We start from the raw sequence: 24,332 nt of genomic DNA on the forward strand, positions 1-24,332 counted from the left end.
TGGCATAAATAGTGCACCGTATAAAGCATCAATGTTCTACATGTTACTCACCATAAAAATGTAAGACGATAATAAAACCCATGTTAACAGTTTAACAAGTGTTATAGTTGACAAATGGTCACAAGTAACCAGTGAAATACGGCGTCGTGTCAATTAACCTCAGCTACATTCTCTTGCAACATGAACCAACATGAAAAGAAATTATATCAGCTACTGTTTATATCCATCTGTATGTAGTAAAAACTAAGGTAAAACAGAGGTACAAACTCTGTTATCTTTGATGTGCTTTTGCTGTACCTGTATACGTATACAGGTCTTTCTGCACGGGGTCAGAGTGGCGCACAAAGTATAACCGATAAGATAGCAGTCCTGTACCATGTGATACTGGGCTGTACTATGGACAATAGCTAATACAATTTTGCTACTCTAATCCATGGGCTGAATCACCGTACTTAGGGATTATTGACCATTGCCATTTTCATACGCAGAGAAAAGTCATGACTCACATTGTGACATGTATCAGTGTCCTGCTGTTTGTACGTAAGTACCAAGAAACTAATTACTTTCTGGTTGACAACCGCCATATTTGTATACTATGTGTCAGTATTTCCGGTCAGAAGGGTACGGAGAGCTTTAGATAAATCAGTGGGGATATAATTAGGAAAAGCACTGACTAAAATATATGAACCCGTCCATTGCACAATTTTAATGTTGCCTTTTTAATCTGAACCCCGTCTAATTACTTTTCATTAATAGCAGCAAACACGCCATACTTGCCGTTCTGTTTATTCCTGCACCCTTAAATGTCGGTTCACACGATGCATCTGTTCTTGCGAAATACGTTGCATCGTGTAAACATATACAATTGTGTGAAATATGGTCTGCAAAGCATCCACCGCTGTTGGAATCTGTCATCATTTGATACACCGCTGAAGATTTCAGCACATTTATTTAATTGTTTATTTATTTGATTGGTATTTTATGCCGTATTGAAGAATATTCCACTTATGCGAAGGCGGCCAGCATTATGGTTAGAGGAAACCACGCAGGGCTCGCTGGAAATCCACGACCATCTGCAAGTTGCTGGCAGAATTTCCCACATGCTACCGGAGAGGAGGAAGCCAGCATGAGTTGGCCTTGAACTCACAGTGACTGCTTTGGTGAGAGGCTTCAGAGTCATTTCACCGCGCTGGCACGCTACCCAGTTGGTCAAGCAGAATTCTGCAAGCACAAGTAAACCACAAAAATAACTTTGCTTTGGAGAGCATCATTCGTTACCAAAAAACATTCAAAGCAAATCTTCATTATCATTACAAATGAGGGTAAACTAGGAGAAAGCAAAACCGTATGAAACTGAGTCAAATGTCTGCAGCCAGATTCTAATCAAATATTTTCCAGACATTTTGTGAAGAAGAATTTTACCGGTATCATTTTAAGTGAATTGTCCCAAGTCTTGCACGTCAACTACCAGTTCTTACATGTGTAAGTCGACAATCTGACCCAGTGTTATGATCCACAGTGGTACAATGATAACAACATGACCTAGTGCTCTAAACAACACTTGTGCCAGACGCCTATATGATCCAGTATTCTGAACAACACATGTGCATGGATGACAACATAATCCTGTGATCTGAACAACACATGTTCCAGAATGACCACAAATCCTGCATATTATATAGTGTTTTAGAGAACACGAGTGACAAGATGAAACTGACATCTTCCGTTCTGAATAAGACGTAGGTGACGATATGAAGGTGTGATTAGTATTCTGAACAACACGTGAGTGTGGGAGTGGAGTTATGATCAAGTATTCTTAACATGTGAGTGTAGGAATGCAGCTGTGATCAAGTATTCTGAATAACATGTGAGTGTTTGGATGAAGTTGTGATCGAGCATTCTGAACAACATGTGAGTGTGGGAATGAAGTTGTGATTAAGTATTCTTAACAACAGGTGAGTGTAAAGAAAACAGTTGTGATCAAGTATTCTGAAAAATGTGTGAGTGTGGGAGTGGAGTCATGATCAAGTATTCTGAACAACATGTGAGTGTGGGAATGAAGTTGTGATCAGGTATTCTGAACAACGTGTGAGTGTGGGAATGAAGTTGTCATCAAGTATTCTTCACAACAGGTGAGTGTAGGAATACAGTTGTAATCAGGTATTTTCAACAACGCGTGAGTGTAGGGATGACGTTGTGATCAAATATTCTAAAAAAAAAACATAGATATAGACATGTTCTGGTATTCTGAACAACCCAATTATAATGATAATGATATAACGACAGCATCTAAATGGCGATTAACCTGTGATACACTGTTTTGGACACCAGGTTTACTAGGAAGACGTTAAAGCTAAGAAATTTGATCGACCATTACTGCGAGGATAATATATACATCATACGACACAATGATTGCTGCAAGAAAAGACTTTAAGGCTTGATTGGATGGAGAGCAAGACGATACCACCCGAAGGTAATCTGCACAAGACAGTCACCTAGAGAGTGTCTTTGCGTGGGAATCTGTACTGTACTCTTGTTCAGATGGCAGTTTTCTTCACACTACATTGTCCTGACAGTAATATGACGACAGAGTGGGAATGGCTAGATGAACCATCATTGTGGAGAGAACACAACCACTTAGAGGACGACGCGTACAAGTGGGTATCTGTACAGCCAAGTAACTGAGATCACAGTAGGCGTATGACCAAGTTTTCTGACCATCACAGTAAGTAAAAAGACAGAAGTGGTATGGCGATATTTGGATCACTGACTAGATCACACAACATAGACGTTATGATCGGTATTCAAAACGCGTATCGCCAATATATGGCTAAGTAACATGGCGGTTAGGGTAATTAATAGTCATGCATCCACGGAGACAACATTATCCCATGATGATATGAAACGTACTGTATCATACAAAAGTACATTTGCTTTGATGGTGATATGATCAGTGCAATCTTAGAATGATAATGGAAACTCGGTTGTTAATATCTGTACAAGGAGGAACAACGCTGTTACTGTTGATAAAATCGTGACAGGGTTTCTATAGAAAGAAATTTACTGTAGACACGATAGTGCGATACGGCTGAGACATTGGCGAATATTTGGAACAATACATCTACTGTTGACATGCATGACCTATTCAAGTTGAGATGCCGGAACAGCATATTATACTGTTGATGTATACTAGCGATATGGATGATCCATGTGCATTGTTAACCTCATAAAGCAATAAATTACCAATAAAAAGTTAATTATCATTGAGATATAACGAATTTGGAAGAAATTATCACTGTGAAGAACATGTCGCACTCGTCTGCCACAACATGTATCGGTTAGCCCAATGTAGGCGGTTATAATCTAGAATGAGTTATGAAGTTATGGTCCCAGGTCCCCTCACGCATAGTTCTCCACGCCTACAGCATACCGCCACACGTAGGTAGGAAAGACATGAAGGTGGTTGAAAATGAACAAAATTTGTTGATTTTATACTTCTTGTTTAACTCTCAATAACATAAATGATCTATGGATCCATTATATAATACTCACTGAGCATCCCACCAGCATATTAGATTATCTAATTTATATTTATTATACATTTCACATATTATCGTTGACGTCATGTCTTAAATTGACAAGAGGCCATATTTCACAGGTTACGTGTGACCATTTGCCAGCTATCACACTGTGGTCGCTGCTCTGGTCTTACTCTCTATGCTCTACGCCTGTATTCCTAACGCCTGAACTAAGCATCTCTGAGGCCTGGTCCCTTTGCATAGTTTGATTTAAGTTTAACAATTACTTTGAAAAGATAAGACGACACAAGTACCACAGTCTGCTTTGATGGCACGCAGTTTCTGGTCGGAAAACAGATCAAAAAATTTGATTTAGCCCATTTTTTTCTTGATCCCAGGAACTAAAATTTTCATTTCGACGAATGTTTCAAAATTTCACTTCCGGCCCCTTCCCTCCCCCCGCTTCCCCGTGCACTGTAACCAGATTTTAAATTATGAATCAAGCCTTAAATGGCCTCAAGCGGCCATTCCACTAAGTTATTTCTGACGTAAGTCAAAATTTGGAACTTCCTCACAAAGCTTAGTTTTTGGAACACGACGTTGAAAATTGAATGTCTTAAGACAACATTTATGAGGTGGACAAACTTTTAATTTCTAAACACGAAAAAAAAGCTTTAAAATCCTATTTCAAATTTTGACTAAAGTCAGAAATGGCTTTGTGGAATGGCCTCTGGTTCTTCAGTCGTCTGTCTTCTCGAGCTAGTAGCATTCACTAGGCAAGTTACTCTGACAAAAGGCTATGTCATCTTTGTGTAACTGGGCCTACTTTTACAAAAACGATTCAAGGACGCAAATTAGTTAAAATGCCATGACACATTTAACTTTCAGGCGATTGGATGAGTGACCTCTTGAGGTCTTTGTGTGAAAGGCCATCTTCCACTCGCTTCACTGCTAACTGTATGTAAGCCGCAGTAACGCCGGGTGAGGAACGTAATGCTATTACCCTTTGGGTTACTTATCACTTAGCTCCCACCCCCACATTGAGCAGCTAAAGGAAATATATAGCCAAGAATCCATTAATCGCTACTGGGGCTCTTAAATGTGTCTCATACAAGGGAGTGTCTTTCCCATTTCGCTTTGACTGAAATGTCAAACGTATACAAATGTAACGGCACCATTCAGCTTATTTTCTATATATAGGTATATTTCTGTTGATGTTTTGAGATGTTCAATCATTAATTTTTGACCGGTTTGTATGTGAATGTGTTATGTAGTGGCGGTCTCAGCCCAAACCACTGTACAACCTTGTGAGGACGGATGGGTTGCCTACAACGGCAACTGTTACTACATAGCTGACAACGAGAACAAGGCGTCGAGGGCAGATGCTTTAACAGATTGTGTGAACCGCAAGGCAGACCTACTCATATTGGAAATTCCCGAGGAAGTGGTAAAAATACACCATCAACTATAATACATTTTCTATACTCAAACCGCCCTTTTTGTCCTAAACTAAAATTGGCTTATTTTCTGTAGCTTCTGCTTCGTGTAAGATAAGGATACATATATAGAGAGGAAGTGGTAATACCTTTATTTTAAGAACATGTCCTGACTGTTTGGTCCTATAGTATTTACTGTTTACAACCGAACCGGATAAATGAGTATCTTCTCTTCTGGTCAACTGATGATGTATATGACATACTTAACGGCACTAAGGGGAGAATACATCAAAATAAATCACAGTATGACATTCAAAAGTGAAGAATAAATACAAGAATAAAAAGAACTTAATCCTTTCTCATGTATAAATGCCAAAAATGTGCAGAATTTTAATTTTATTGAAACAAATTCTTGATTTGAGGTACAGGTAATCTTTCTTCCTCTTTGATTGCCAAACGTATGCATTTGAGGGTCATTAAATATTTCATACTACGAAATGTATGCATATAGCTGTATTCCTCTTTTTCTGGTTTAAAAGTAAATATGTCGAGAAATCGATTATAATACACCTTTTGTTTTCCAAAACTTATATACCTATCAGTTATTAATGATGAACATGATCATGAGAGGCTCCTGGTTCATTAGGCTGCGTAGGAGCGCAAACATGTTCCTGATTTAAAAGGAATGATTTACACCACGACTGTACGAAGAGCTAGTAAAGTTCAAATATGCAAGTGGATGCTGCCATGTCCTTAATACCCCTTTTCTGCCACTATAATGCTGGTCGCCTTCGTATATGTGAAATATGTTTGATTACGGCGTAAACAACAATTAAATAATTAAATCCTTTATCCTCACTGAAAAATTAAACATGGTCTCCACCATATGTGACCTTAAGGGCAATAAATGACATAGCCATATTTCAATCTGTGTTTCAGTCTGACCCGCCACCGATTAACTATTGACCTTCCACTCTCATTCACCCATTAATTTTACCTCCAACGTACAAGTGAAAAATGTTTGAGTAATACCAATCAAATCTATTCATAAATAAATAAATAAATGGACCGAAAGTATTCACTAAGTTGAAGCGCCTTATACTTCCCCAAGGCAATGCTGCACATTTGATATGAATCGCTATAATTTGCTTTTCTTGATCAATGATCCATAGGAGTGGCTGAAACAGGAGCTGGCGTATGCCAAATCCGACGGCTGGTGGACAAGGTTATACAGACCTTTAGGCAAGACTATATTCCAGTGGGACGTTGACTACCCACCTGACCCAACTGTTCTGTAAGGCATATATCTTAAATTACTTACAAGCTACTTTATCTGAATAAACTCTGTATGTTTTAATTTATTTGATTAATTTATGACGCACTCAAGAATATTTCACTTATATATGTACGATAAGTAGCAAGCATTATTTTGGAATGAGGCCAGCCAGAGCACAGGGAAAACCTACTACCATCCGCAGGTTGCTGACAGGCCTTCCCACGTACAACCAGAGAGGAAAACACGCTAATCACTCGACCTCGCCCCCTCTCTCCTCTCCGTAGCATAAAACTATTCTTCTTTCTTTATTAGATACGTCCGCATAAATAGTATTAGGAATACTATCTCTCACTTCATTACCTCCCATTTAGAATCTTTCTCTGTTAGAAGCGCTGATGGTTTTGAACAAACTGACATAAGGCAGATGATAAATTGGGTGCATTTTATGTTATCTTTTATGTGCTGTAGAATTTTTTAGGGAAGAATTCTTACTCATTGTTATTGTTAATTTGGTGTTTAACGCTGTCCTAGAGGTTTTTACAAATACACAAAGGCGGAATAGTGTAGGCCAAAGTGCCCACGGACCAGTTGTTCTATAGTGTATTAGCTAATACTGGTATTAAGTCATGTCTCATATTTAAAATTTTAGCCAAACTTAGCAGTCAATGGAGTTCTCCAAGCTCAAGGTATAACAACAGCAGATTTAGTTATATTTAATATGCTGGTACTCATTTTTTTAGGCTAAGTGCACAATTGAAGACGGGCCTCCGTGGCTCAGTTGGTTAGCGCGCTAGCGCAGCGTAATGACCCAGGAGCCTCTCACCAATGCGGTCGCTGTGAGTTCAAGTCCAGCTCATGCTGGCTTCCTCTCCGGCTGTAAGTGGGAAGGTCTTCCAGCAACCTGCGGATGGTCGTGGGTTTCCCCAGGGCCCTGCCCGGTTTCCACCCACCATAATGCTAGCCGCCGTCGTATAAGCGAAATATTCTTGAGTACGGCGTAAAACACCAATCGAATAAATAAATAAATAAACAATTGAAGAGTTGGTTTAAAGTATGTCTGGTATTAAGTGTTAAACCAGGTTTGAACAACCAGGTCCAGAGCAATTGACCACTGTTTGATAGGAACCTGACATATCTCCTGATTTAGGATCGATGCTGAACTATGGGTATAACATCCTACAACTACATGTAAAGTCTGCTTAATTCAATGTTAACATCGGCCGTAATCTTATTTTGATATGAAGTTGTTTTTAAATTTGAATAAGTCAGTGGAATCTGGAACCGGACAATGCCAATGGCAATGAAAATTGTGGGGCCATAAATGAACAGACGGGCTTCAGCGATGAGGATTGTGCTCGGAAAATCGGCTTCATCTGTGAAATAAATCGTAAGTTTATCACCACAGGATATAGTTTTCCTTTTTTAGTCACAAAGGAGACCGACTAAGAAAACAGAATCATGCTAATGAGGGTCAGTTTTACGAAGCAGTTACAACAAACGTCTGCTCTAGCTCAAATGACTGTCACAACGTGTAGTTAAAAGAAATGTCACCATAGTCAATTGGCTAGACGCAGCGCTGCGACATATTTGGAAAGGGACCCCCTGAGCTACCCTGAATTCAGACAAATTCACGAAAAGTATGTCTTTTGTATGAGCATCCTGAGGCAAAGGGTATTAACAGATTTGAAGTATATTTATCCGGGAAATGTCGAATGTCTGCTCCGAGCATAAAGAAGTCAGCTTAGAAAGGAAATATCCTTAGAGAGCTATTAATACAGACGACTTCATCAAGAGTTCTTTTAACACACAAATGGGTAAAAGACTCCTTTGTGTGTATGTATGTGTGTGTGTGTGTTTTTGTTTTCTACGTGTAGGAAAATCTCCTCTTTCTGAAATTCGAAAATAGACGCATAGATCTTTCCATATTCATAGTTATATTCCACGGTTTAATTTGCTTTGGTCGACCGCCATAGGCAAGTATTTACATTATTTCGGGTTTAAAAAATTAGTCCCATCTCAATCACGCGAAATACGATTCGTCCGTGCCGTCTTTAATTTTTGTATCTTTATACATGTATAGAACTGTTACTTTAACGGTACATGTTGTAGAAGAGGGCTGTCCGTTCGACTGGCTGATCGCGAATGACCAATGTTTTTACATCAGTAACACCTACAACATCACCCAGCTAATGACATGGAAACAGGCCAATGCCAAATGCGCATCAATGGCAAGCGGGGGAAGGTTGGCTGATTTAAGCAACTATGACGCACAAGTACGTACAACAATCAAGAATAAATGTGATATTTCAACAGCAAAATTGTCTTCAAGCATTTTGCCGGACTGGTAATTGACCATTGAACCGCCACTCTGTACCGGGCAATAAATAACACAAGAATTGAGGCTAAGGCTATTTGTAATGTAAGCCAAAATTTACACCAACATTACCAGACGCAACAATGAAAACTGTACATAAGTGGACTATTTTACTGTTGAGCGTAGATGACATCAAGAGTAATATTTTTTTCCAGTTAACTTTATCTCTCGATGGAGTTTTTGTAAAGCGCATTACATTCCCACTAATGCATACAAAAAGCTATTCTGCATGCAGTTATATGACTTGAAAAAAAATAGGCACAGATCTTTATCATTATCAGAACATTATCAGTATGGATGAAAACTCCCTTTTATTATTATTAATGTAATTATGCTGATGGTATCTTCATTTTATGTTATCTCTTTGAATTCATACAGCATATTGTTCTGTTTCAAGTTATGCCGCTAACCAGATGTATATACAAAAACGGTGAGGAATTTCAGCATCTTTGTGAGCACGTGCTTATTATTTTCCAGGACTATTTAAAGTCAGTACTTCCGGAGCAAACGCAAACCACTCTACCGTGGTGGACGTCTCTCAACCGGAAAAGTAATCAGTGGTACTGGGGCACAACGCCAGCTCAGAACGTTGAGGATCTGTAAGTGTCACACTTTGACTAAATCTTCCGTGTTTACCTTCCGTGTGCAATTATGGTCGTATTCAAATGCAACGATGACAATTTATTTTCAGAGAACATGTTCTAAACTAAAGAGTGGCTGAGGGGGTTAGAACGCCAGCGCGGCGCAATGACCCAGAAGTCTCCCACTTTAGCGGTCGCCGTGTGTTCAGGTCCAGCTCATACTGTCTTCATTTTCCGTTCGTACGGACAACCTGGGGATTGTCGTGGGTTTCCCACTGGGTTCTGTCCGGTTTCCTCCCGCCATAATTCTGGCTGCCGTTTTATAAGTGAAATATTCTTGAATACAGCGTAAAACACCAATCAAATAAATAAATAAATTCTAATCTAAAGACTTGTGTTTTAATACAGTAACTGGTTGCAAGAACCGAACAACTTAAGCGGAGCAGAAAATTGCGTCATGTTGTACGGCAACGGAAAATTGGCAGATAAGGATTGTGATAGACTGGCGAACTACGTTTGCAAAACCAGTGACAATTCAAGTGAGAGAAACACAATTAGAATTGGAAAATGGAGATTTTATGGAATTAAAAATTAAAGAGTGTAAATTTAAACTTTTTTGCAAAGTATGCACTTTTTTGGTTCTTTTGGTGGAATTAAGCATTTTAAGCGTCATTCACAAGATGGAATCTGCCGTGCGTACTTGTTAAAATCAACTAAAACAAAATGTGCGAACTGTCAGTCAGTTTTAACATCAAGGCATAAGTCGAATAGAATTTCTATTAGTAGTCAAATTTTCATTGGAATCCTCCCATTGGACAAGAGACACGATGATTCACACCGCATTAAAACGCCTTAGGGGCTGTATGTGAACGTCATTTAATCTTGTTTTGTTTAGTACCCAAGGCCTATGACGGCCGGCTCGGATGTGGATCGTGGATCAGAGGGGGCGAAAAATGTTACTATTTTGAAAACGACTTTCTGGAGACACACGATGTTGCCCAACAAAAGTGCAGGGAAAAAGGCGGGGATTTGCTGAAGATTCAAACCGAGGACGAAAAGGTGTATTTGCTTTGCTCCTGTTTCACTTTTTACATATGTTTGTTAATTTTTTGTGTGCTTTATGGAGTTGTGCGGCAACGGAGTCCATTAAAAAATTCGGTTATAGATAGACGGTGTGCTCGGTGTGCCCTCTTGTAAGGAATGCTTCATAAAGAACCTATAAAACCCAAACATTAAATAATAATATAATAAAGCAGACTGATATTCTCCAGTGTTTCTCTGATAACAACTAACCTATACTGTAACAAAGTGGTTTACTGGAACTGGTTCTCGTAAAACGCTCTTATCATCTAGAATCCTCAATTTTCCGTGCATTCCCTTTGAAGCAATGCCATCCGTCTGTTTTGCCTTGAGCAGACGGTTATAGCTTACATATACATATATGTATTGCTGTTACACTAGCGGACACCTCAATGTATAAAGAAACACATAAAGCTTATGGGCGTTTTAATATCTTTGTTCAGTTACACAAGAAGGCGGCACCACGCTTGGTTGTATCAAATCAGACTCGCATTTTTCTTCAAAGTTTGGTTCAGGGTTACTATAAAACAAAACGTATCCAACACTCAACTGCCCCAACTGTTTAAATCTTGATGCAAAATCAAAAGGTATTTGGAGTTTGAATGAATCATTCATGACACTTCCCCGGTACAGCAACCACATTCTGGTGACTTAGTATGAGCGTAATTAACTATGAATTGCTAATTTTCTTAAATTTCCGCGAAGTGAGTGGACGAAGGGAGATGTATTCAAGATGCACTCAATGCTTTTTCCTGAAACCACCAGGGAGTCCATTACATTCGGTTCACACCTTTTCTGAGAGCTCTTCACAAAACTTCTCCACACTTAGAGTGTACCAGCGGTGATTCGAGAGAATTGGAGCTCTGTTAAGATCATTGATATGATGCGCGTATTGGGTTTTATCATTGGCATCAGCGCTGAGAGCTACTTTGCGCTGTACAACCCAGAAACGCTCAAGTACACAACATTGTTTAGATGAGGAATTGTCAACCACGTTATCTGGGTTTCCAATGATCAAGTAAGCTCGTGTAAGCTGACAGCGCCCCCTATGAGTATTGTGCCATCTGTTGCTGTTATTCACAAAACGTCTCTCTAGTGTAAACGTTAAGTCGCTGACGACTCGAATCCGTTCATGTTGTATTACTGGCTGTTAGGGCCACACACTGAGAGACATTGAATCCATCTCGCTGAAAGTTTTTAGGTCTGTGTCTATAAATTCGGGGTCAGTTTTCTGTGATGTTTTATTCGTCGTCATATGACTGAAAAATTGTTAAGTGCGACGTTAAACCCCAAGCACTCACTCACTCACTCTGTGAGGTGCACAACGTAACACGTAAGCCTAACTGTAGACTACATGTATGAATGAATCATACCTGCATCTACCTGCATCTCTATTAGCCGAATATCAGAATATAAGTAACTTGCCAAAGGTGAGCGGTTTTCCCCGAGCAATCCAGTTATCTCCACCCATAATGCCTACCGCCATCATATTTGCTTCAGTGTAATTGTTTGAATATGGAGTTTAATAATCATATAACATCGTCCGATCTGAGAAAAACAATCTGCAAGAACTCCGCGCTTCTGTGTCTACATGTACATCAAGGCATGTGATGGATTATATGATTCGAGTTAGTTAGTCTGCGACATCAGAACTTATATATAGCTTACCGAGTAAACCACATCCTGTGACAGTAGAACAGAATATGATCATCCAAGGTAAGCGTCAAGGTGACCGAAAATCATGTAAAACGGTAAGTGTGCTAGTCGAAAAAGAAAATCTGTTCATGAATAGGTCTGTCAAATGTTTCATTACACAGTCCAGCTCCGATTTTGCATACAGAATATGTCTGACATGAAATATAATGATAAATCGCTTGTATTGTCCATGAGGCATTTGTAATAAAGTGCTGTTACTTGATTGGTCTGATATACATAGGCGTTCGCGCACCTGCCGCGATGGCTTGCTTAATCAGGGAGGAAAAAGAGTACATTTTGTGTGGAGATAAAGCTACAGAAAATAAGTAATCATATTTGTCTGACAGTGGTTGGCTTTGTCACTAAAGGCAGTCTGGGTTAGCACAATTCTAGGGCTTGCCTTTAAGGTCTAGCCTCATCACATCCATGTGCTTTACCTGGCGGTAAACGAGATCCCACTGATGTGCTTAGAGCGCGCCATCAGACCTAGGCTCTGAATGTTTCTATTTGTATTATTCGTAAAACCCACATATTGTTTGGTCGTTGGCCTAACTTGGTAGAAAGAAAACCGAAGATAAGCATCATAACTCTGGCTCCGCCATATTTGACTTAATTTTTGCTTTGAAGTCGGTACATCTACTTTAGGAAAACGTCGACCAGGAACAAATGTTTAAGATTTACGGCACAATTTACTGTAACGGATTTCTCTGCTCATCATGATTTTCCATACAATTCCCATCGCGACAGGGCTTATGACAGTGCAATTAGCAATTAACAGTAGACAGTTGGTGTGTGTGTCGTCGGGGTTGGGGGTATGTATGGGAGGGGTAAAATTGGAGGTCTTCCCAGAGTAGATGTAGTCTACCCACGTCAAAACAAGGCCAAACATGGCGGTGGAAGAGAACGTCGAGCCGAAGTTTTGATATTTATCTTCGGTTTTCTTTCTAACAAGGTAAGCCAACGACCAGACTATATGTATGATTTACTAAGAATACATGTACAAACATTCAGGGCATAAGTTTGATGGAGCGCTGCAAGGCCTTCAGTTCGATCTCGTCTATCGCCAGGTTAAAGCATAGCGATGTGATAGGGTTAACCTGTAAAGGCTAGGCCTAGAATTGTTCTAAGCCATTGTCTGAATCGTCAGGGAGGTAGGTATCCATCCGGAAACGGCTTATTAGCCAAACGTTTCCAACAATCAATTTATTCTTTTGAATTTTTGGGTTATGACGGAAAAATTTATCCTCTTCCTTTCACAACTTTAAATATATAAACTGGGTCGTTTATTAATCCATGTATTTATCTTGCGCTTTACTAAGCACTCAACAATATTTCATTCTGAAAATGAAGACGTATTCCAGTCTTTATTTGTTTGCAATAACAACATGTGTAGCAGACATACCGTATCGACCAGTTTAAACCTTGTTAGTGTGACTTGCAATATTTTCTTGTCGATCTCTTTATAGAACTATCTTTCCTACATGACACTGTTCAACAATGTCGGATATTGGACACAGATGACTGCCCCTTCTAGTGATGGAGTCTGGACATACAGTGATGGAACAAAGCCCCCAGATGGCGTAGTGTGAGTTTTAAGCAGCAGCGCAGACCAGCCTGACGGCACTATGAAACATATGGCTCGAACCCGTAAGCCTATGAGCATATGTAAACAATTGAAGTTCAAGGTCCCTAATACATCTCTTACCATCTCCAGTTAATATCACCACTGCAGAGATAAGTTGATGGGCTTGAGTGGTTTGCATAGCTGAGAGCTTATTCATTACTTATTAAAGGGATTTTAAGTCGATTGCAGAAACATATTGGTAACTGATTAAAATACATTTGAAACATGTGTAAGACATTTCCATTGTATACCTTTTCAATATTTGTGATAGGGTATGGAACATAGAGCCTAATGATTACTCAGGAATCCAGGACTGTGTGGGCATACTCGTGAAGCAGACCTGGGATGACATGTCCTGCGGTCACGCAGCCGGCTATATATGCGAAGCTTTGAGTCAAGGTACGTTGAGAGTGTCAGCTATAATAATAGCGCCACTATCCTTCATCGCTAATCAGATATTGTCCATTACTACGAAGCAAATCTGAAATTATTGCTCCCTCAAACGTTGCGTCTGTAAATAGGACTAATGGTTTTGACATGTCAATATTGTGATGGAATCAAAACGGAACACTTCCCAAGTTACAATTAGCTGTTTAACGGAAAGCGTTTCCGCTTAGGTGAAACGCCATCCTGTAAACAAGGAACCATTAACCATAAAAAGAGGAATCAAGGGCACGTAGTTTCGGAGGATTGTAAAAAGATGATGGTAATTGAGGTTTTTAAACCACCAGTATCTGGCTAAGATGGTTACTTGTACTTTCAACCACATACTCATGCAAATCAAAAATATCTGTGAATGTTTGACGTGTAAGTGGGCGCGGGAACGCTTTCAGTTAGAACGTATGCATGTAATTCCAAATACCTGTGTGTCTTTGAGGTAGAAGGGGAAAGAGCATTATTATTAGTTTGGCTCGACGTCATCGGTAACAAAAGATGGCTACCGCAACGGTTTCAGGCAGACACTAACACTAACACTAAATAACAAAGGTTGTCATAATTGTTGTGTGATTACACCGATCCCTCAGATATAAACTTCTCAATTTTAGGCTATGGTTAATGAACACATCGGGTTTACCTCAGCGTGTGCAACAAAAACGTTAATAATTTAGATGAAAATTAAATACAAGCCACTAATAGAAGGAGCAGGTGGCTGTGTGTGAGTGAGAGTCACAGGAGACATGGAATGTACAGAGCTCCAGCCGAAGGAGAATAAATCATCTCCATCTACCTGCGTCATTAATAAGCTTAAACTGACACATGAGAGACTTATTCATTAACTTCGATGTCTACATCACTTTCTACGAATAAAGAATTGCTTGGTTACTTGTGATTTGGAATGCAACACGACCATAGACCTTGGTCTCTTGAAACATGGTCATTCCGCAAGCTACAAATACCTGACCTATATTGAATTCGTAAAATGTTGAAATCAGTACAGCATTCGATGCGGGTATGCCTCCCAGGTTTTGATACCTGTCTTTGCGATGACATATTGCTAGCAAAGTGCTGACGTATTACTCATAGATCGCTTGACAGCAATAGTCAGTTCACCTTGTACTAGTTTCGGCATTGCGCTGGAAAATGTGCGGTTTTAAATGAAGAAGTGAATAACTGAAATAACTAACCTGTCAAGCAAGAACTATACGCTGTTCTGAGTAGTTGTATGGATGGTAATACGAGCCCGTCTATTTATACTGGGATTTGGGGTTTTTTGCCCATAGAAGTACTCATCTACAAAGAAATGAAAAGTTGACAAGGTGGTAATGTTGTAAGTGAACCTCGTTTTCACTTTATACCACCCGTCCTGGTTTACGTCGTATTTTTACACACTGAAAACTGGCGATACTTCATGTCAAAGTCAGTGACAAACTGGATGCTTAGCTAAAAAATGAACTTTACATTTTTTCTGTCAATAAGAGTTTTGTGGCTTATACCATACTGGATTTCGTAGGAGGGGGATACACCACAGTGTTTTGGTGTGCGCGACGCATTTCCACTAGTGAAAAGAAGCTTGCAACTCTATTGTCTCATCATGTTCGCTAATAGACAGATAGCAAATGAATAGAAGGAATAACCATAAATCTCCATGACCACATGCCCAGCGTATTTTGTCCTGATTTTTCCTTATTCATTAACATTTTTTGAAATATACTTACGCCAGCTGTTTTTTTGCCAAATCCTCTTTTCCTGTCTCATAACTGAGATTAATTCCTGTAGAAACAACAGTTGCTTGCCTTTTCGTCATACCTTAAATGAAATGAAGCCCTTAAATTACAGTACATTCAAATTGTGAAACCATGTCTATAGCGAAATAACCTTTGACAATTGTTGGTGGAATAATTATTAAATCTGCGGCGCCGACAATTAATCACGCTGAAGAAGTCAATAGATATTGGTAACAATTTCAATTTTCATGTACGTTTAAAATTATGTAGAGCGAAGCAAAGTGGATGAAGATAACATGCTTGATAGAGAATTATGGACTCTTGTGTTCAATAAGTCCGAATCCATATTCTTAATATTATTTGCCGGACTTCATGCTTTATGCTGTGTGGAAATGTGTTGGGACCTGAAAATGCTCTGAAAGTTATTCAGCGTACTTCTCAAATGACAGCGTCGAATATCGTCAAGAAAGGAAACGTCAAAATAGGCTAGCACCCATCTATCTACCCTCTGAAAATGAATAATATATCAAGATAGAAGCTTAGAATATCAATAAATTTACTTCAAATTCACAATAGCGGTGACTTCCCCTGTAAAGTCATTGTAGTCTTGCACACAGACTATCAAGTGAATTTACCAATAATAAAAGATAGAATGTCATAAATTCGACCTACCGACAGACCCACCTACAGACCTACCGATAGACCCATCCATAGACCCACCGACAGACCCACCGACAAGCGTGCAGAGCAAACATACATGTATGCTAATCATGTTATATGATGAAATGAATTGATTTGGCTGACTTAAATGACATTGTGTGATAAAAGGCCTCAGATATAGCGGATAGATTAGGGTGGTTATTCTCTATGTTCCACTATTATTCCAGGAAAAGGTTGCCCAGGAAATTGGACGGCTTTTGGACAGTCCTGTTACTTTTTCGGCCCATTAACAGCTCGTGGAGGGAAAATGAACTGGTGGATGGCGCGACGAGTTTGCAGGAATATGGCAGAGCCTTTGGCTGGCTCTCTTCTCGCGGTCGACACTCCGGAAGAATTGGTGGGTACAGAAAAAAACCGAGGGCCCGGTAGTTGAAAATTGTCCTATAATACGAGTTTTAAGTTCAAGCCAAATTTTAAATTGTGTACTTAAACCCTCAAAAACTGTGTAGTATATTTCAATGTATATGATCTAAATCTACCAGTGTTACATTTGAGCCTTGGACAACTACATTGACAGCTTTGTTTCGCTAAAGTCTGACATATATAAAATGACATAATACGGGTATTAGTTAATACACTTTTGAACAAACGGCCCGTGATCAAAACTTTGGTAATTGCAGGAAATTAAAACAGTCATGTAATTAGCTGTTCGCTTCTTGCCAAAATCAGAAGAGACAGGTGATGAGATATTCAACATCATACAGTATAATACTAAAACTCGTATTGTGTGTCGCTAGTACGTCAGATTACTGATCATATGTAGGCGCCCCGTAATAAGCGCAGTTTAAGCTATAATCTTATTTTACAGGTCAGGTGATACAAGAAGGATCCAATAGATAGTACCTTGTCAGCGCAAATTATGCGTTAATGATGAATATGGAACTCGGCATCAGCGAGTTGACGCGTGATTGATAATAACGCTGAACAGTCCGGATCATAACTACACTAGCACTAGTACTGTAAGAGATACCGGCGTTAGTTTTTGATTTCAAAACGGTCGAATTTCACTCCCAAGATATCTTTGCATGCAACGTGACCGGATGCTATTTCAGTTCATTATCCGCTGCAGACAGCGGATCTAGTTTAAGTGAGAACACATAAATGAAACAAGGTGCTAGTTAATTTAGAAGTCTTCTCGCGTATAATATTTCAGTTTCTCGCGAAAAGTAATATAGATGACTTTAGGCGTAATATATAGCGACAATAACCTGTGCCTCGCATATTTACACAGCAGGACTGTGATATTAAAATTGAATTTGTCAGGTGTGAATGGTGATAGTTATACGATGCCAATAGGTACACTGCTTGAGTCCTTCGATGCTTTAAAAATGATTGGAGTTGCCTCATAATTTATGTTGAATATATATCCCTTCCCAAGAAAAGGAAACGCCTAGGTGGCACATGTTGCGACACCAGATGCTGAGATGAACGAAAACCGATTTATGACTTTGTGCCATTACTAAATGAGCCTCTGATGATTCTTTCACGATTACTGACCTTTCCCACTTTTTCATTGTGTGTTTTTGCTTAAATTGACAGAGTACTAAATTATGTCTTTCGATGGTGGATGGTGTGAAATGTCACGTTTATTATTATTTTTTGTTGTCGTTGTTTTAATATTATTTTTATTTTTGTTTGTTTGTTTGTTTGTTTGTTTTTTTGTTTGTTTTTTTTTTTCCTCTTCTGTTTTGCTTCTACATTTGTTGAGGATTGTAAGGTAAATGTGTCTGTGACATTTTTGTCATACAGACAAGGATATATATAATTTTGTGACTGATTTTTGGTTTCTAGGCGTTTGTCAACTCTCAGTTGACCGCTCGTCAGGACATGAGCCTGTTTCATTGGACTGGTCTGAACGACGTGGCTGCTGAGGGGACCTTAGTCTACGACTCATATGACGTCCTACCGCGTCTAGATATAATGTAAGTGATCTGTCGTATCGACTCGTCGGGTTGAATTGGAAGAAGGAAAAGAAACCTATAGTAGCATTCGACAAATCACTTCGTGTTAACGTTGTTTATGAATTACATTGACTACAGTATCTGATTCTCATTCAACTGCAACCTAAAGCAGCATTCACACGATACGATTTGTAATATAGACTCACCGATTTCGACAAGTGAAATGAAGACAGGACAAGTTTATTTCACGAGCCGTGTTCAGTTGGTGCGATTTATCGATACCATACACTCGTTTGAAATAGCACATGTCCTATTTTAATTCAATTAGTCGACTGGACAATCGTGGCTTAGTTCGACGAGTTGATGCGACACATGCCAAACTGTGAACGGGCCTATGAGCACTCCACGATGGTTCAATACACCAAATGTTAGATACACGTTGAGAGGTAAATTACAAAATTAACGCATGGCGTGGATTGTATTAGTGAACGAGACAATTAATGGTTTACCCCGCAGTCCAGCTGGGTATCTCAAAGATCAGTATGGGTTATGTTCAGAATATGATACTAGAAGGTTAAGCTTCTTGGGACTATCGTTTACCGAAGAAAAGTTGTGGAAACCTGACGCTAACTGTTGCTAACACGTATGTGTCAGTGGTACCAGCTGTCGGCTTGGAACTGGCGGATCTGATAGCTGAGAAAAAAACGAGAGTTGCAAAACGTTGTGTGAATCAGGATATGGCTATTAATTACATAGTGTAAGAAGTGTCAGTCAGCCAGTCAGCAAGCATTCCGTGAGTGACATATCAACTAAATCAGCCAATAAGAAAGTGTCTGAATGCTTAAGTACGGTCAGACTCATCAGCCAGTTATACCGTCGTTATGAGATCTGGGAGGTATGTGCAGGAACACGTAAGCTTTAGCTACAGCACTGGTCACGTGAGGTTGCGATGGTATCCCTTATCGCCGCATATGATTGGACTCAGCTCTCGCTGGCTCAACTGCGGTTTAAAGTTAGGTGGTTTACTCTGAGAACTCTAATTTCTTCCATGAACCTTTAAGAACAAAGCTTACATAAAAAATTTCTTGAATACTGCTGCTGTCTCAAGTGTATTCTGGTATATAAGCTTTGGCCAACGTCATACTCATCTCCACCCACGGCATGTAAGAAACGGTGCACTGTCATCCGAAATGGTGTCATATAACTGCGTTTCTTGTGATTCTCATAAAAAGCGCATTGCTTTAAGTTTCGATCCATTACTTAATCCATGCGCATAAAGTACAACTATTATAGCGTTTCTGCAAGGTTTTAAAGTCTGAAAGTCGTTGCACCTGATTTCTCGGGCCATACATAAATCTTCAAGTGATGGTAAGCATAAAACTCTTTTATTGCACGCATCTATCTGTTTCAAAGCAGGCATATATCGGTAGACAAAAAACCAATTCAGATTTTAATCAAAAGCTATTTAGATAGAAAAAACGCCTTTTCCATAAATAATGCTTGATAAATCGCTTAAAACCACTTCTCGAATTTACATCAGACGAGTTCTTTTGCATCCCTTTTTGGTCTTGTCGCCAGCAAACATATCCAAACTACGTTTCAACACAATGATACTAGGACCTTCCCTATGAACCTGTCTCTTAGCCGTCTTCCCACGCAAGCATCTGTATTTGATCAAAACGTGGTCAGTTAAGACCACATAGATAGCGCATAGGCGAGCTCAGCATCTGTTTCGTGAAGTGCCCCGTGATTTCAAGCTGACTGCATGGTCGGCCCGATGTAACAAAAACTTTGGATTTGATGAATGATTTATTTGTTTCGGTTTTTATTCTTTATACCACGATCAACAAGATTGTTGGAAATTTAGTGCTTACTCAGTGGGTAGAGAGCCTAAAACGCATTTATTGTCTCATCGCCGAGAACATTTGTTAATGGGCAGCCTTTAAAGTTCACTTACTTCTATCACAATAACTTAAAACGAGCCATTGACCCTGTCTAAATAACCGGGATTCGTGCTTTAGACTAATTGCAGAGAACTAATTTATTTTTATTTATTAAACGTCATAACATATTATTTATTTATGTGTTATTCTGCTATAGTCTCATTTTATTTCATATCAATCTTAGGATTAATCTGTCAAAATTTCACATATAGAATTAGTGGCAAATATCACGAATAGCAGCTTGATTACAACGTAGAGTAAGCTTGCTGGTGGAAGGCTATAAGGAGCAAAGGCGAAGAACGTTTCTAATTACAAATAGTAAATAGACCAACGTCAGGAAGACTACAATAAGTGGTATTGGCAAAGATAATATATATATAGTGTGCGAATTGTTGTACATTCAGACATGTCAGATATGTGAGCTTTTAAAATGTTCATGTTAATCTGTAATAGAGTTTTGCATATGGTGATCTTTAGAATGTTTTTCCCACTTTCCCGGGTACAGTTAGCTGGTATTCACAGACGTTTTTGTGAGACTAAATACGAAAAAAGAAAATATCAGTTCGTAATTTCTTGATTTATTTTAGTTTATAATTGATGTATATATTTATTTGATTGGAGATTTACGCGGGACTCAAAAATGTTTCATTTATACGACGGTGGCCAGCCAGCATTATAGTGGGAAGAAAACAGGCAGAACTTTGAGGAAACCCACAACCATCCACATGATACCTGCAGACCTTAACATGTACAACTAGAGAGAAAGCTAGCGTGAGCTCAGGCTGAGTGTGATATCAGAGCAACCACATTGTCTTAGCTCTTGTAGCAAGGAGAATCCATGATTCCAACGTGCTTCCTCGTCTGAAGTATTATACACCAGACATGACATCCCACCCAGTCTCATTTTACTGAATATAAGCGTCATGTCCGACATTCATATACCATTCGTAGTCTGTAAAGGGCTACAACGAATCCTGTTTCCTTGCTCTAACTTCTCAGTGCTGAGAGCCAAGCGACACAGCGACCAGTACCATTTCTAGTAAATAATGAATGTCAGATGTAATCAGCAATATTAGAGATAGCGAACAGGTGTAATGGTACCTTGCTTAATGACAGCCGAAACTAGTCCTTCTGACGTAACTGCATGGTATTAAATATAATGCTTTGGTCCAGTCTTGGCACTCTTTCAATGATCCTTTCATCAATGAAAGCCGTAAAACTCTGTGGAGTCCAAATGAGTTGTCACAAGGATAAGCCTTTGCCTCGAGGCTTCTTTTCCAGAAAAGGAATCAGTCAGAATTTACTTTGCCACAAGAATTTTTGGTCACAAAATCCTCTGTTTCAGCGCAAATTTAGCAACAATTGTTAAGCCTGAATATACATACGTAAAGCGTGACGTTTACTTATTTGAATAGTAGTGAGCAAAAACCTAATGTAAGGAATATGAATATAAAAACAAGTTTAGCTTGCTTAAATCATACTGACCGTACAGTATATTTTTATTCCTATGTGAAAAATCTCAACTTTAGTCTGTATGCTTGATGAGGTAAGTTTAACTTCACTATAAAACGGACTGTCACAGAGACAGTCTCCCACATACACTCTCCCAGAAAAAAAGGTATCCGTACGCATGAAGGTGACACCGGATGCCGAGTTGAACGTCAACTTGTGACATGGTGCCCTTGCTGAATGAGTTTCTGATGGCTATTTTGCGATTACTTGCATTCTTTCATATTTTGTAACTTTGATGAAAATAACAGTGTACATGTGTTAAGCTAAGTATCCTACTTATCCAATTTATCGCGTAAATTTAATTATGTGTGTCTTCTTTGGCCCTCTATACTTATTCTGCCATGAATATCTAACTGAATTTTTGAATAATACATTAAAAGAGCTGAAAATATTGTCGATTACCTTGGCCAAAGCAGCCACAGTTCATGTTTTCTACGAAATCTTACATGCTATGTTAAAACCTATCGGAAGCCGACTTTTGTTGTGGTTGCTTTATATTAAAACATTGTCTTCCGATGTAAACACCTATGATTATATTAGTTTCTATTGAGGAAATGACGTGGGTTGACAGACGTGTGGGTTGTACATTAGCCTGCTAAAGACGTAAAATGTTTGGCCAGGAACGTCTATATAGTGCGGGCGTACGTCTGCAAGTTTAAGAACCAGAGTATCGGATAGCCCTTTCGTGATAGAAATTGTTTGTGATCATCCCTGATGTAAGTCGACGTCAGATGTGTTATAAATAGACAGTTGGTGGGCATCTTTGCGGGGAGTGTTTCTGTGTTTTTATTTGTTCTCATTCTTCTTTTGTTCTCCTACAGTCCGTGGGATATAGCTCCCTCCTGTACCACTTGCTCCCCAGACTGTAGCGTACTTCTTGTCACGGGCTCCTTCGCAGACATTCCGTGCACTACCGAGAACAATTACGTGTGTGAGAGAACTTCAGCCGGTACGTTCACAATGTGAAGACTAAATTTTTCCTAAAAATAAACATCTTTAGTACAAAATGCATGTTATGATGATAAGGCTTCTTACTATGAAAAACTCAACTGATATTCCAGCATTACTGTTGCCTTAATCTAATCTAGGTGTGCTGGTTATCCACTGGAGGTCCTTCCATTTTCACGGCCCTAATACCTTCCATTTCAGGTTCCATTTCCTCGCCTTGGTTCTTCAGAACAACAGGTAGTGGGTTGGTTCTCTCTACTCTAATCGTCTCACTATTAGTCCCCTCAGCATGAGCCAGCTGACACTAATGCAGTCTCCATTAGACCATTCTTACCTCTCTGTCTGCTCTCTTCAGAGCGCCAGTCTGACCGGCTTGCAGGGAGACATATGCCATTGTTAACTTCATTTTACCTGCGGTGGAAATGCTACCTTGGTGTTTATCTCAAGGAAGGAACATAGAGGCTTCCGTTATTTAACCGCTATTTGTTACTTATGGGATAATAAAAACTCTAGACATGGTTAAATTTTGCTTCACTGTTTCTAAGTATTTTGTATTCACTTTTTACCATCTGTTACCGACCACGTACAATTAGGAGTACTTATATTCTATTACCTTCACGTAAATTTGTCTCTTTACGTACAACTGTTAGAAACCTGGCGTCCTTCATGTGAACTAGATAAATAAATTTATTGATTTTGGTATAAAACCACATGCTTTCTTTTTATTTGGTGTTGTCAATGGTTTCATTCATATTTTGCAAAGCTCCACCGTTTTACTTAATTTTAGGCTTCAGAAATATATGTTTGGCTAAAAACCATACGGTGGGACATGATGTGACATCTTTTGGGGGGAAGCTTACGTTATCTGGACTGCTTACTAATCAGCACTTGAACCGATGAAGTGCACATGTGAGCAAAGTGTCTCTTACGTTCCCTGATTCACTTTGATCATAGCACATATAAGCAATAATAACATAACCCGTGTGCCCTTGTCGTAAATGATTAATGTTCCCATAGAGCATTTTCGTGCGTCATATACTGAATATTTGACACGAGTGCATAATATCTGCAGGATTGCCCTCTGTTAAAATAGACTGAACACCATAATTCACTGTATGCATCATCTTACGTTTAACGGCGTGCTCAACAGTATTCGCTCATATATCACATCGGTCACGTTTACTAGTGGAACAAACGGGAGTAAACCACCGACCTTCGCCTGATACATAATCGTCTTTTATTTATGTATGTATGCTTGGGCTTTTACGTCATACTTCATTGTTTTTTGTTTGTTTGTTTTTTTTTTGGCGGGGGGGGGTTGTTTTTTTGTTTTTTTGTTTTTTTTTTTGGTGTTTTTTTTCAGTTATTGTATGTTAAATGTGATGACAACACTTTTAAGTAATTCCAGACCAGTGACGACTAATAAATGACAATTATATGTAACATCACTGTATTTTTTCCTAATTCTGCTCAACCCATGGTGCTAGGAAACCGTGTAATTTGCTACTATTTATGTTTTTATATGAACAGTTAGAATAAATCCCTAACTGAGGTAAATT

At 39.1% G+C, this 24,332-nt stretch overlaps 1 protein-coding gene across 1 annotated transcript; it reads left to right on the forward strand.

The window, feature by feature from the left end:
- Positions 1-446: 446 nt before the first annotated feature.
- LOC135469103 (macrophage mannose receptor 1-like) lies at positions 447-23,503 on the forward strand. Its single transcript, XM_064747634.1, has 14 exons — positions 447-540; positions 4,793-4,965; positions 6,127-6,248; positions 7,496-7,617; positions 8,340-8,503; positions 9,082-9,203; positions 9,594-9,724; positions 10,081-10,244; positions 13,427-13,545; positions 13,856-13,983; positions 16,637-16,806; positions 18,261-18,391; positions 22,647-22,774; positions 22,975-23,503. Exons 1-14 carry the CDS (start codon positions 498-500, stop codon positions 23,064-23,066), a joined length of 1,809 nt encoding a protein of 602 aa, XP_064603704.1. The 5' UTR covers positions 447-497; the 3' UTR covers positions 23,067-23,503.
- The last annotated feature ends 829 nt before the right edge of the window (positions 23,504-24,332 follow it).

Source organism: Liolophura sinensis, chromosome 6, assembly GCF_032854445.1.
Source record: "Liolophura sinensis isolate JHLJ2023 chromosome 6, CUHK_Ljap_v2, whole genome shotgun sequence".
Taxonomy (NCBI): Eukaryota; Metazoa; Mollusca; class Polyplacophora; order Chitonida; family Chitonidae; genus Liolophura; species Liolophura sinensis.